The following is a 14,522-nucleotide window of genomic DNA, read 5'->3' as shown; positions in this document are numbered from 1 at the left end:
TTCTACCAGGATTTCAACAATTTCCACCCCACCATCAACCTCAGCCTGGACCAGTCCACACAAGACATCCGCTTCCTGGACACTACAGTGCAAATAAGCTATGATCACATGACCACCACCCTATACCAGAAACCTACAGACCTCTATACTTACCTACATGCCTCCAGCTTTCATCCAGACCACATCACATGATCCATTGTCTACAGCCAAGCCCTAAAATACAACCAAATTTGTTCCAGTCCCTCAGATAGAGATATACCCCTACAGGATCTTTATCAAGTGTTCTTAAAAACTATAATACCCACCTGGGGAAGTGAAGAAACAGATTGACAGAGCCAGAAGGGTACCCAGAAGTCACCAACTACAGGACAGACCCAACAAAGAAAGTAACAGAATGCCACTAGCCATCACCTTCAGCCCCCAACTAAAACCTCTCCAGCGCATCATCAAGTATCTACAACCTATCCTGAAGTACGATCCCTCACTCTCACAGACCTTGGGAGACAGGTCTCCTCACTTCCGACAGGCCCCAACCGGAAACAAAATACTCACAGCAACTACACACCACACAACAGAAACACTACCCAGGAACCATTCCTGCAAAAAACCCCATTCCAACTCTGTCGCATATCTAGTCAAGGGACCATCGTCGACCTAACCCATCAGTCCATCAGAGCTCGCTTCCAGGCGTAGTCAAGTTCTTAATTCAAGTGCAGCCACACATTAAAAAAAAGAAAAAAAAAAAAAAGTACACAGCCATCAAAACACCTCTACCCTTCAGATAACGAACCCAATACCATGATTCAAAATGGACAAAGCATTATGGGGCTGGCCGCCCGGGACAAACCCCTTCCTCTCTCCTGAGGGGCTCTGTGCAATCTGGCCCTGGACGGCGAGAAAGACTGCAGTAGCACTCCCTTCACTAGAGACAATTGACATCAAGTGGCGGGTGTGGGGTCACATGCAAGACGGGAGTGTGGGTCATGGGAGGAACTCTTCAGTGAGCACTACACTCGCTCTGTGATCATGAGGCATCAGGAAAGAGCAGCAAGAGAAAGAGACATACTCTCCAGCGGTCTATGTGTACATCAATCTATCTCTCACAGCTTAAGTTTACATGTCCACTAGACCAGGCACCAGACCCCTAGGTACTGGCTGCAGGGAAAAACTTAAGAGCTATTACAGAGCATCAGACCAGTCAACATTCCATGTCCTATGAATTCACTCCTGGGAAAGCTTGTGTGAGGTACCTTCTGTGTATCTGGGTAATTATATATCAAGTGTCTGATATATGTTATTCAAGGTGGCTATTTAAAATATACCAATCTCCTTAGACCTGAGACCTTGAATGAAAGTCATCAAGTCCAGCCCCCTGCCTTCACTAGCAGGACTAAGTACTGATTTTTCCCAGATCCCTAAGTGGCCCCCCTCAAGGATTAAGCTCACAGCCCTGGGTTTAGCAGGCCAATGCTCAAAGCACGGAGCTATCCCTCTCCCAGGTAATATCTTTTACTGGCCCAGCTTCTGTTGATGAGAGAGACAAGCTTTTGAGCTTTCACAGAACTGTTCTTCAGGAAGAAGAATGAACTCCATGACAGCTCCAAAGCTTGTCTCTGTCTGTCTCTCTCTCATCAACAAAGGTTGCTCCAATAAAAGATATTACCTCACCCACCTTGTGGCTCTAATTTCCTGGGAACAACAGGGCTACACCAATCCAGCATACAAAAAATGCAAGATTCACCTGAAAAGCAAAGTGACCATCATCACACCAGAACACTATTTTCACGATTCATCTTAGCATAATATCATCACACCAAGGAAGTAGCACTATCAGCACAATGAGATAAATATAACCACATGTGCATGCCAAAAATTCACAGTACAAGCACACTGGGATCCACATAGCAGGATAGTAGTGTCAGTTTAGCTGTCAGTCTCTGAGTTCATCCCCACTAAACTACGTCCAAAGTTTCAGCTAAACACAAAGGCACTTGCAAATAGCTGTACTAACAGCAGGATCTATACTGGCACAATAGAAGGAGTTGCATGTCAGGGCATTAATTCCCAAGCCCAGTACAAGGCAATATGGGATCCAGGCACCAGGTCCTTAGAATGAGAATTTGTACTCACAGGAGAGTGGGATGAAATTAGAGAAGTTACAGAAGGCAACTCCCAAGAAACAAGGCATTGATCAAATGGCTGGGTGGATGTTAAACAACCATCACCAGCCATTGTGTGCAGCAAGTGAATGACAATTAGTAACTTAATGACCACCATCACCAGAGAATTACTCAACCCTGGGACTCAGCCTCTCCCTCCTCCCAACATGATCACAAGCCCTTTCCTTAAGAGACAATTCAGGTTTCCCCTGATAGAAGAAGGAAAATCAGGCTACCTCTCTCTGCACCCCAACGTGGTGCCTGGACTTGTAGTATGTGTTTAGTTTAATCCAGTCCATGTGCTCTGGCAAACACAACAGCAGACAGTTCGTTTCAGCCTTTCCTTGGGAGACAATTCCATCCACACCCCCAAGGCAGAGATTGTACTGCTATAAAGATTTCCCCTGATAGTCTCAGTTTTCCTCTCTTTTTCCTCTCCTATCCCCCAGCCCTATCCCTTCCCCACTGCCTCTTCCCTTCCACCCCTCATCCCCTAAGAGGCAGTCAGCCAGATGCCAGGGAGGGGGAACCAAGCACACTACATGGCCACTGTCTCTGAGAGGCAGGTGTCTCTGCCTGGGCAGGGAGGGCAAGCTGGGACACCACACCCCACAGGAGACCAGAAGATGCGCCTCCCCCCCACAAATGCCTGTCCTGGTCCAGCTGCCAGGGTGCAGGGGATGTTTTTGGAGATGCCTCTGGCTGAGCCCCCTGCCCCCCACTATGCAGACAGCCATCCCACCAGCAGCCAGGTGCTGGCTCTCACAGTCACCTGGGGGGTTTCCAGTCCCCCCCCCCCCCATCACAAGAAAGACCGCCTTTGAAATACACTTACCAGCTGCTGCTACTGGCTGCTTTTAGTTGGATGAGAGGTTAGGAGCTGCTGCTGCAGAACCAGAGAAAGCACACCTGCCACAAGAAGCAGGTAGGTGAAGGAGATGGGGTCTCTCAACTGCTCAGCCCCTTGCTACAGGAGCAGTTCCCCTCACTGATTGGCTGGTGGCCAAAAACCAGCTAAACAAGCACTCACACTCCCCTAGCTAGTTACCCTACTGCCCCCACCCTGGCCAAGCAGCTGATGGCTCACGGGCCCCATAAACTATTGAGTGGTGGGTGGTTGCCCCTGCCCCCTATAAAGGCATGCCCCAACCAACCCCCTTCTTCCCCAAGGCCCCAGCCTCTCCTCCTCCCCAGGAGCCCTGCTTGCTGGAGCTCAATTCTTTCCCCCTCCCCTCACTGATTAGCTGTTTCCCTCCTGCTGGGAGGCAGCTAATTGGTGAGGCAGGGAGGGGGCAGGGTTTATGCAGCACACTAGGGGAAGCCAGAAAACCTGCCTGCAGGAGCCCAGCTTTCTGGAGCTCAGTTCTTCCCCTTCCCTCCCTACCGAGGGATCAGCTGTCTCCCTCCTGCTGGGAGACACAGCTGATCAGCCAGGGGGTAGGGTATACAGCACGCTGGGGGAAGCCAACCAGGCCAAGCTTCAGAGCGGAGAGTGGGCCCCACCCCTGGTGCCATGATAACCCCACCTAAGGTGTGACTTTTTTGAAAATGTGCTGAGGGGAAGCAGCTGATTCCCCTGCACCCCACTAGCTACGCTACTGGCTCGTTCACTTGCACATCTACCAATGTGATATATGCCATCATGTGCCAGCAATGCCTCTCTGCCATGTACATTGGCCAAACCAGACAGTCTCTATGCAAAAGAATTAATGGAAACAAATCAGACATCAAGAATTATAACCTTTGAAAACCAGTAGGAGAGCACGTCAGTCTCCCTGGATGCTCAATAACAGACTTAAAAGTGGCCATTCTTCAATAAAAAACATAAAAAACAGACTTCAATGAGAAACTGCAGTGCTGGAATTAATTTGCAAACTAGACACCATGAAATTAGGTCTGAATAAAGACTTGGAGTGGCTGGGTTACTAAAACAGTAATTTTCCCTCTGTTGATACTCACGTCTTCTTGTCAACTGTTGGGAATGGGCCACATCCACCCTAACTGAATTGGCCTCGTTAACACTAATCTCTCACTTGGTAAGGCAATTTCCATCTTTTCATGTGTGTATATCTATACCTGCCTACTGTATTTTTCACTCCATGCATCTGATGAAGTGGGTTATAGCTCATGAAAGCTTATGCCCAAATAAATTTGTTAGTCTCTAAGGTGCCACAAGGACTGCTTGCTGTTTTTGCTGATACAAGCTAACACAGCTACCCCTCTGAAACCTTAAAAAGGGAGGCATCAACCCAACAAACTGGGAGGATTCAGTTCAGAAAATACTGGTGCCGCACCATACCCCATGCCACAGCTCTCTCTGTTTCCTTCCCCTCTTGTCCTGTACCCCTATGCCAGGGATCTCCAGTTTTCTAAGGTTCCACTCCCAGAATTTCCTCTTAGCATTAGGGGTGGTGGGGTCTTGAATATCTGCCCGCAGAGCTCTTAGGCTCTTGTAAGTTCTGACCTGCCACCTATGTGACCCCCTTTGGTTGCTAGAACTAGAAGCTGAACTCTACCCAAGGACTCGGGGATCCAGTTGACTCCCTGCTTGTATTTAAACTGAGCGGAGGAACAGGAATTTGTGCATTCAAGTGGATTTTTCCTGTTTAGAACTGCTTTCTTTACACTACCTGCTCCTGCTGCTTGACTCTGATCTCCTGGTAACCTGACCCTGCCTGCCTTGTGACACCGACTCCTCGTATGCCCTCTGGCCTCTTTCAGACTCTGACCTTCTGGTATTGGACTCAACCTGGCACTCAACACTCACTCTGACCACTAAGTCAGATTGTACTCATCCCAGTCATGACACCTATTCAGTCCCAGTTCCCCCAGATTCCAGTCTCAATCCTCTCCCATGGCTCCTTCTTCCATTCTACACACCCCGCCTCCCCCCTTAAGACTGGATCTTGTCCACTCTGCAGCTCAAATCAGACAGCTTGCTCCTCAAACTGACCAGTCTCATCTGGGGGTAGGGGGGATGGGAACATATGAGGGACAGGCTCCCTGTTCTTAGTACTGGTGCCCAGTCCCAATCCAGCCCACAGCAGCACAGAGAAAGTCCTACTATGCTTAGCCTGGTGCATGCTCAATGTGATGGAATCTTGGGGGAATTTGTCTGTTCAAGTATCTTCTGAGGATATTCAAATTTGATTTTTCAGATGCTTATAACTTAGCAAAACTTGAGTGGAATGTCACAGGAACAGCAAAAGGCACATCTCTGACACAAAGGCTGCCCCCCTGCCAAATTTCAAGTCCTTGCTCCAAAGCAAGGAGGGGGGTGGACATTATGTTGTTCTGGGGGGCTTCACCCCCCATCTTGAGATTTAAATAGGCTTATCTCTTTTACCAGAGCTACATTCACTTAAAAAACATTTGTGAAAAGTGTATTTATTATGGAAGTTTAATAACTTGGTGATAAATATTTGTTGAAGTTTAAGAACTGTTAGAGGTCTGTCATTTTTATATTGTAACTATTGAACCTCAATAAATATGGTTTTAATAATTAAATGGCATTTAATTAAACACTTTTTAACTCCTTGACTGCTGCACCTTGACTGCTGCTGAATGTCCCAAGTTCCATATTTGATGCAGAATGAACATTCTGAGCTCTGCTGGGATGTACCAAGAACAGTCTGATGTTTCATTGATTTTAAATGGTACATCAATAAGATTCTGCAGCACAGCTAATAGAGTGGAGGACAAGCAGCAAATTGGTTACATTTAATCAATTCCTTATTTGAGAAACTTCATGTATAGTGTGGCACCCAGATTATATGAACGAACATCAAAACGGCATGAGGGAGAAAATTCAGACATTGTGAACTTTAGAACTAGAAATCATTCATAAATTGGGAAGAAATATATAAGTAACATGTGAGGTGTGTCATAGATGAGGTGTGCAGGGGCTGGGGAGGGCATGGGAGTCTAATTCAAAGAGAACTTTATCTGCCTTAAATGACATGTAAAAATATGGGAGCGAGGGTCTACCAAGCCCATTGTAATTCATCACAAAAGTTCAAGCACCCAAGGAAGCAGTCATTTGTGTCCATAAAAGGAACAGCGTCTGCTTCTCACCTGAACAATTAGTAAAATTCCAGTTTATCAAGGAGCCCTTGGCTGTCACTCAACCTATATTTTCACAAAAAATCAGAAATGTAGGTCTGCAAGTGACTTCGAGAAGTCATCAAGTCCAGCTTCCTGCGTTGGGGTTGGAGCAAATAAACCTGCGTGTCCCTGGCAGGTGTTTGTCTATCCTGTTCTTAAAAGCCTCTAGTGACAGGGATTCCACAACCTTCCTTGGTAACCAATTCCAGCACTTAACTATCCTTGTAGTTAGAAAGATTTTTCTAATATCTAACCTAAACTTGCCTTGCTGCAGATTAAGCCTATTATTTCTTGTCCTACCATTAGTGACGTGGAGAACAACTGGTCACCATCCTCTTTATAACAGCTCTGCACATATTTAAAGATATAAGGTCCTCCCTCAGTCTTCTTTTCTCAAAACTAAATATGCTCAGGTTTTTTTTAACATTTCCTTATAGGTCAGGTTTTCTAAACGACTTATCATTTTTCTTGTTGCCCTCTAGACACTCTCCAATTTGTCCACATCTGTCTTAAAGTGCAGTGCCCCAAACTGGACGCATTACTCCAGCTGAGGCCTCACCAGTGCTCAGGAGAGTGGGACAATTACTTCTCGTGTTTTACATACATCACTCCTGTTAATGTGCCCCAGATTGATATTAGCCTTTTTGGCAACCGCATCACATTTTGGCTCATGCTCAGTTTCTGATCAACTATGACTCCAGATCCTTTTCCACAGTATTTCCTCCTGGCCAGTTATCTCCCATTTTGTATTAGTCTATTTGATATTTCTTTCCTAAGTGTAGTATATTGCACTTGTCTTTATTGAATTTCATCTTGTTGGTTGCAGACCAATTCTCCAATTTGTCAATGTCATTTTGAATTCTAGTCTTGTTCTCCCAAGTGCTTGCAACCTCTCCCAGCCTGGTGTCATTTGCATATTTTTTCCACTTCATTATACGAGTCATTAATGAAAATGTTGAATAGTACCAGAGCTAGGAGAGACCCTTGTGGGACCCCACTAGATATATCCTCCCTGTCTGGCAGTGAACCATTGATAACTATGCTACAGTCTTTCAACCATTTGAGCACCTACCTTATAGTAATTTCATCTAGCCCACATTTCTCTAGTTTGTGTATGAGAATGTCATATGGGACTGTGTTAAAAGCATTACTAAAAATTAAGAAAAATCACATCTACTGCCAAAATGGCAGTATAGAGAGAGTGCAGTCTTCTGGGAAGAGCAAGATGTTGGAACTCTTGAGTTTTATCTTCTGCTCTGCCTCTGATTTGCTGGGTGACCCTATGCAAAGACTCCCATTGACTTTGATTTTAAATCAGGCCCATGACCTGTCTGAGCAAATAAGCCAGGATTTTGTGAGAATTAATTAATGTTTCTAAAGCACGCTGTAATCGCTGGGTAAAACCCAGTTATACAAGTATCCAGAAAGAGCTGACTACTAACAGCAGTTGCTCTTCTGTCAGCAATCCTTATTGGCCAGGTACGGAGAGAGTCATCCCTGCTCACTAAGCATGATGTTCTCATTTTCCTGTTAGCTAACAGAAACGAATAACCCTACAGTTCTCAGTCATTACTAAAGCAGAGGCCAAATTCTTCTCTCACATACATTAGTGTAAATCTAAAATATTCAGATTATTTATATCCCAGTAGTGCTAACAGGCCCTAATGAAGATCAGGGCCCCATTGTGCTAGGTTCTATATATGCGCTTGTAGTGACACTGTCTGCTTCAAAGAATTGACAGTCTATATAGTCCAGACAGACAAATGGTGGAAGAAAGGAAAGATCATTATCCTTGTTTTACAGCTGGAGAATGGAGTCATGGAGAGATTAAGTGATGTGCCCAAGTTCAAACAGAAAATGTGTGGAAGAGATAGAAACTGAACCTGGATCATCTTCATCCTAACAACAAGCCCAAACATTCTCTCTCTTGTTTTTGCAATTCAGCTGAGTTTGCTATGTATTTATAAATATGCCTTTTGGCAAAAGGATCAGTTAAGGTTGCACTTGATTATTTGTTTTTAAAGAGAACCACAGTCAATAAGCCCACGAAAGCTTATGCACAAATAAATTTGTTAGGCTCTAGGTGCCACAAATACTCCTGTTCTTTTTGCGGATACAGACTAACATGGCTGCTACTCTGAAACCAGTCCAATAAGTCTTACCTAAAAAAAACATGACAGAAGGAAACTGTTTGTGTGGGTCAAAGATGGGGAAAAGTTCATAAGTATTCATCTGAACACTTAAACTAATTCACTATTGTTATATTCATGCCTCTTTGTGTGTGTGTGGGTGGGTGCAACTCATGCCTGTGCGGAGAACCAGCAAAAGGCCTATATACCACATAAATCTCAAGGGTTTCAGGAGATATTCTAGCAAATGAGTTTTCTGGCAAGAATGTTCATTGAGACTATGGATTTTTAACAAATCTTGCAAAATATTTGCAGAAGTGAATTTTGAATTCATTAGTGTAAGTATTCATACCAGAAACTCAATGCTAAGGATTGCTGTTTTCCAGTCAGACAACAGAAGCCCACCATGTGACCTTCATGTAATCAACTTATCTTGAAGTGCCAGTATTTCATACTAATCTGACCTGAAACAAGATACTAACGTGGCATTCTTCACTGAAATGATAAAACAAATCCTTTCCAATACTGAATATATTTGAGAAATTCACAATTTGTTTGTGGAAAATTCACACAGCTAGGAAGAGGTAAAATTCAGTGAATTAAATTATTCACTACAAATTATTTAGCCAGCTCCTGAGCCACTAAAGAATGATTGTCATAGCATGATATTTGCCGAGACATGTCTTTTTTTTTACCTTGACTGCGATTCAGATGGATGAGCTACCATTATACACCATGCTAGTGTAACTTATCAAATTAGGAGAATACATTTTTAAATTCAATTACACCCTCAGTGGAAATGGTTTCTCTGACTCTGGTAATCTTTGGAGAGAAATTATACACAGTTAATAAAGCTTTACATTTAAAAACCCAATTTTGAATGTTATTCCAGAGGTTAATTTAAGATCCATCTTCCAAAATGGAAGTTGAATAAAATTGTTAGAAAGTTGAAATTTGTTGAGTGGTTGAGAGGTTTATCCGCATGTGAGTAAGAGTTCATTAGTTTTAATTAGTATAATCACTAATGTTGCATTAACAATTTGCTGAGTGAAAGTAATTGCTCACACACATTGTATTAGATGGGAAGATTAGAATTCATTTTATGAAGCAATTAGCATTCCAGCGATTTAAAAAAGGGCCTTTTATGAGCTGCTGTTGCAACAACCTGCTTCACCAAAAGATGGTTTAAATTAACTATAACTTTCATCCAAATAAGAAGAAGGAAGAAATGCAGGATAACTTGTCATCCCTCTATGATAAACAGGCCACTAAAGACAGACACCTTAAGGTAGTTTATAATGATCTACTTTATTTTCCAGTCAATGCTGGTTATTTATCAGTCTTTGGTTCAGTATCTTGTGGGACATTTTAAATTCTTGGATTTTAACACAACAAAATACATACATAATAATTTGGAGTAATAATTCTCCAAAGCAAGTACTAGATGGTTCAGTACATGTTTAAATGATCCATTACTGTTTGTATCAAATATCCAAGAAAGTAGATGTACGGGGTCTCAGTGAGTACCACTTATTACACAGCAGTATATTTAACATTGTTCTCCACCCATTGTAGCTTTAGAGGTTACATATCAAAATTCAACTGCCTGAAAAGCCTGGACTATACAATCATGCCTTTCAAGTGAATATTGATCATTTACATAGTGGGGCAATTTACGAGTGGATATCCCCCAGGATGTCTGGTGACAAAGTCCAAGTAATGTTGAAATAATAATGGAAGGAGACTTCAGTCTAGAATGTGGGATAGGGTGGGATAGTTAGGCCTCAGCAACTTGACATTCACAAGCGAACGCCAAATGGCCTGATAAATTCCCAGTTCTGCTAGAGACATAATCAGGAGAGGGGCGGATGATAGCTGTTCTGATACACACTGTTGTTTCCTACCTCAGGTGAAATGTGTTAAAATGAGCAGTATTGCTGGACAAAGTGTCAAAATATTATATCAACACATTCATTTCAGCACATGGTTTGTTCCGTAGCAGCATGCTCATTGTCTCTCATTGCTTTTGCTGGTGCATGAACACCTCCCATGTCTGAAAATGGGTAAAGAGACTTGGGTTTCAAGTAGTAAACTGCTACGAGTGTTGAGAGAACTTTGAAGGGTTGAATACTCACTGCATTCTGTTTCCTCTGTCATTCACAAAATTCTATGCTGAGGAGGTGTTGGCAGGTCCCCTCAGAGCAGTGGATCTTGGAGTTAGCTCCCCATTGAGATGTATGAGACAGTTCCTATCGCTCAGAGCTATTGTTTCAGGATGCCCGCAGACTGAGGCAGAGGTCACGTCATCAATTAAACTCAAAAACATAAATTGAGTGTTTCTTCACAACCATGAGGATAGAAACTTGTATTTTTTTGTAATGCAAGCTGAAATGTTGACACAATCATCAGGATTCCAAGAGCTGGTGTCTCTGTACATGGGTTGTTGTGCCACTGCCTCAATCTGTCATGTGTCCATCGTTAGATATATATGGATAAAAAGAGCAAGATTTAGGCACAAAGTATTTTTTTCATAAAAAAAAATACTGAGGCCATCATACACAATGAAAATTGATTTTGGTTCACAAATTATGTGTTATACAACACGCTATTTCAGATTTAAAAAAAGTTCATGTTTGCCAGAGTGTCTCATTAAAGGGTAATAAAGCTATAAATATTGCATCTCCCTGTTAGGAGCTCTAAGAGCAATAACTGCATAAAATGCCCCATACTCTCCTTGTTTTTTTCAAAATACAGATTTGTTTCCCTTGAACTAATGCAATTGCTTTTTAAAACACATACATCACTTTCATTTAAGATGATTTATTGCAGTCCTGCTGGTTTATCTTTTCCCCTGCAGAATGAGACAGCTGCTGGCACCTTTTGCTGTCTATACAAGTCCACATCTTGCTCACAGTGGGTATGTCTGATCTTAAAGGTGCTGAGTTCCTTTTGCTTCCATTGATGTCAATAGGATTTGCAGGTGCTCAGCACCTCTCAGGACCAGGCCCTGTAAGTATGTTCCAAGTCAGTGCCTGGAATGGTATCCCCAGCTTTCATCATGTTTTTTTTTCTCTTCTTCTTGCAGTATGTATCAAACAGGCATGCAGTCGGTCAGACCTCCACAGAGCAAGGCAGCCTTCGTTCCTACCATCCCCCTGAGACAGTGCACGACCCGCAACTGATTCCTTGCATGTGCCCTCTGTTTTCTTGTCAATGGGAAGGCCATATAGAAGTGGTGGTATCACATCTGAGACAGACGCACCGAATCAACATCCTTCATGGGGCAGAGATTGTTTTCCTGGCCACAGACATGCACCTCCCTGCACCAACAGATTGGATAATAATGCATTCTTGCCTGGGCCACCATTTTTTGCTTGTGCTCAGGAAGCAGGAGAAATATGAAGGCCACCCCCAGTTCTTTGCCACCATGATGTTGATTGGCACCCCCATACAAGCTGATAACTTCACCTACAGGCTCGAGCTCAACAGGAATCAGAGGCGCCTGAAGTGGGAAGCTACCCCGAGATCGGTACTGGAATGCGTTGACTCTGTCATATCAGAAGGCGATTGCCTTGTCCTTAACACCTCACTGGCCCAGCTCTTCTCTGATAATGGAAGCCTGGCTATAGGCATTGCAATAACTGCGAGCAAAGTTCACACTGCTGAAGCAGAAATGTAAAGAAGAAAACTCTGTTCTTCAGCAGCTTGAGAAAGCCAGAACTAATGGACTTTTTTGGGGTCTCAGGTCTTTTGTGCTCTTTCGTACCTATCCACAGTGGGCATTATGTAAACGTCCAGTGATTAAGGCCTTTGTGTAATGTATTCGCTGTTTTGTTAATACAATTTTACGACACATTTTAACGGTGATAATCAAGTTGTTGTCTCCATCAAAATAAGCTACTGAATCTCTTGAGCAGAGACTGCCAGCATGGAAAGAACCAGCAGGGTGACTTGTAGGATTCTTGGTTTGGATACACTATGCAAATATATTTCCTTTATTGTCTGCCTAATAACCAAGTCCTAATGTAGCTCTAAGTTCCTGGTAGTAAGGTGAAATATTTTCTTTGGGACAGAGGCTTCTGCTTGACCCATTTGTGGGTGTCACTCATTAGCAACTTCATAGGAAGTGGGGGACTACAGTTAGTTTGCTTAAAATGGAGCAACTTGCAGCTGTCCAAAGCTTTAAGACACTGCACAAGAAGGTGGCAAGCTCCAGCATGCAATACTCCATCAGACATCAGCAGATGGTCTGCGTAGAACATTGCATCATATGACCCACCATCTCTAGGAGCCATTATCACTATTTAAAGGCAAGGGGGAATCATAGACCTAATATCAAATGGCAGATCATATTTATCCCACAGTTATTGTTTATTAACAACAATAACAGCCATGATCATTTAACACTGATAATAAGATGGAGGCTAAAGCCCACAAACAAGTTGGGCCACATTGTGCTAGGCACTATAAAAACATATAACAAATGGCAGCCCTCTCCCCAAAAAGCTTATAGTCTAAGGGCATGTTGACACTGCAGCTGGGAGTTTGCCCCCCAGCCTGGATAAACTATGGTTGCTCAAGCCAGCACACTGGAAATAGTAGCGTGGACATTGTGGCACAGGTGGTGGTATGTGTTAGCCACCTGAATACAGACCCAGTGGGTTGGGTGGGCTTGTACTAGGGCAGCTCCACACTGCTATTTTTATTGTGTTCGCTCAAGCAGAGCTAGCACATACCATCTACCTGGATTGGAAGGCATGCAGGCAGCTGCAGTGTAGACACACTCTAGAAGACATGTTTTGGCCTCTCATTATATAGAACAGGCACTGATGAGCCATTCATCCCTTAGATTACTCCGTCCACTGAAGAAAAACCCACTACCTCTACAGAGTATTCACTCCTCACTGATCCAGGGCCTGGAAATCTAACCTTTTAAATCAGATAACACCACCCAGTTGGATGTCATATTGAACCAAATTAAGTTATATTCTCATATCGCTCTCAAGAGTGACTGGCTTGCTAGAGGAAAACCAATCTGTCTCTAAAATCAAGGTATCCATAATCTGTAATGAGGACTTTCATTGTTTAACATTTATTTTCTCAAATATTCAAAGGGCATTTTTCAGAAAAGAAATCTAAAGCCCGCAAAAGTTTCCAGGAGAAGTGTTGCAGCTTGATTGTGCTGTTGTATTCCTGGCCCTCAGCCTCACGGCTTTCACTCATTAATACAGATTGTAAAGCGACAGCTGGAATATCTATCTGCAATATGAATCTTTTTTTCCTCCAACTTTACATTCCCCTCCTTTTTCTATACATCCCCCCTGCTCAAAAGTGTTCATAGGAAACCAAAATTTGTGGGTTTTTCATAGAGCTATTATTCTGTGATAGCTCTTGATTCTGACCCATTTCTGGTACTGAATCAGCTCCAATACCCTGGATCTGAGGATCCCCAAATTTAAGGCAAGTTCAGATCCAGATGTGGAGTTGAACTTTGTGTCTGACCACTGTTTATAGAAGGATAAACTAAAGGTACATCTTCACTTTGAAAAAAGATGTGTTCTTAGCTTGAGTGCACTAAGAGTTTACCTCATGTTAGTTAAGACAAGGTAGATTGTAATTTTCACATGTATTAGGTTGAGTGGGAGAACCTAGGGTTTACTTTGACCTACTAAGTCACATGAAAATTACAAACTGCCTTGTCATCACTAGCTCTTTACTCATGTTAGTTACCATGTATCAGCTAACTCAAGATAAGAACACGCCTTGTTTCCTAGTAAAAACAATGCCAAAATCTCCAGATCCAAGTGCCCCTCTACCAATGGGAAAGTCTGGATCTGAACAGTCTAGCTCAGGCCCCACTCTGCTTATCCGTAAAAATCGGTAGTGGAACCCTGCCTTTAATTTTTTCCTGATTCTGAGGTGAATACCAGGAAGATAATACTGAGCTACAGACATTCATTGACTCTTTACCTAGGATTCTATCCCAGCTGGTGGCACTGAAAATCAAAGAGAAGTCAAGATTTCCTCAACAGGCTTGGGCCTGCCATTCATAAGTGGATAGAAATGAAGTATGACTTCTAAAAAGGAAGTGTCAGTCTCAATAATGGGATCACAGTGGTACAGTGTAAGC

The 14,522-nt window shown here is 43.1% G+C and overlaps 1 protein-coding gene across 1 annotated transcript in view; it reads left to right on the top strand.

Moving 5' to 3' along the window:
- Window positions 1–12,193, top strand: part of SIAH3 (siah E3 ubiquitin protein ligase family member 3) — a 72,465-nt gene extending 60,272 nt beyond the window's left edge. The window contains exon 2 of the mRNA XM_032790002.1: window positions 11,478–12,193. Within this exon, the coding sequence (XP_032645893.1) occupies window positions 11,478–12,071 (594 nt within the window). The 3' untranslated portion in view covers window positions 12,072–12,193. The remainder of the gene's footprint in view (window positions 1–11,477) is intronic.
- Window positions 12,194–14,522: the final 2,329 nt, after the last annotated feature.

The sequence above is a fragment of the Chelonoidis abingdonii genome, chromosome 1 (assembly GCF_003597395.2).
Source record: "Chelonoidis abingdonii isolate Lonesome George chromosome 1, CheloAbing_2.0, whole genome shotgun sequence".
Classification (NCBI taxonomy): domain Eukaryota; kingdom Metazoa; phylum Chordata; order Testudines; family Testudinidae; genus Chelonoidis; species Chelonoidis abingdonii.
Note: the sequence above shows the minus strand (reverse complement) of the source record. Positions and strands in the feature narration are given on the sequence as shown.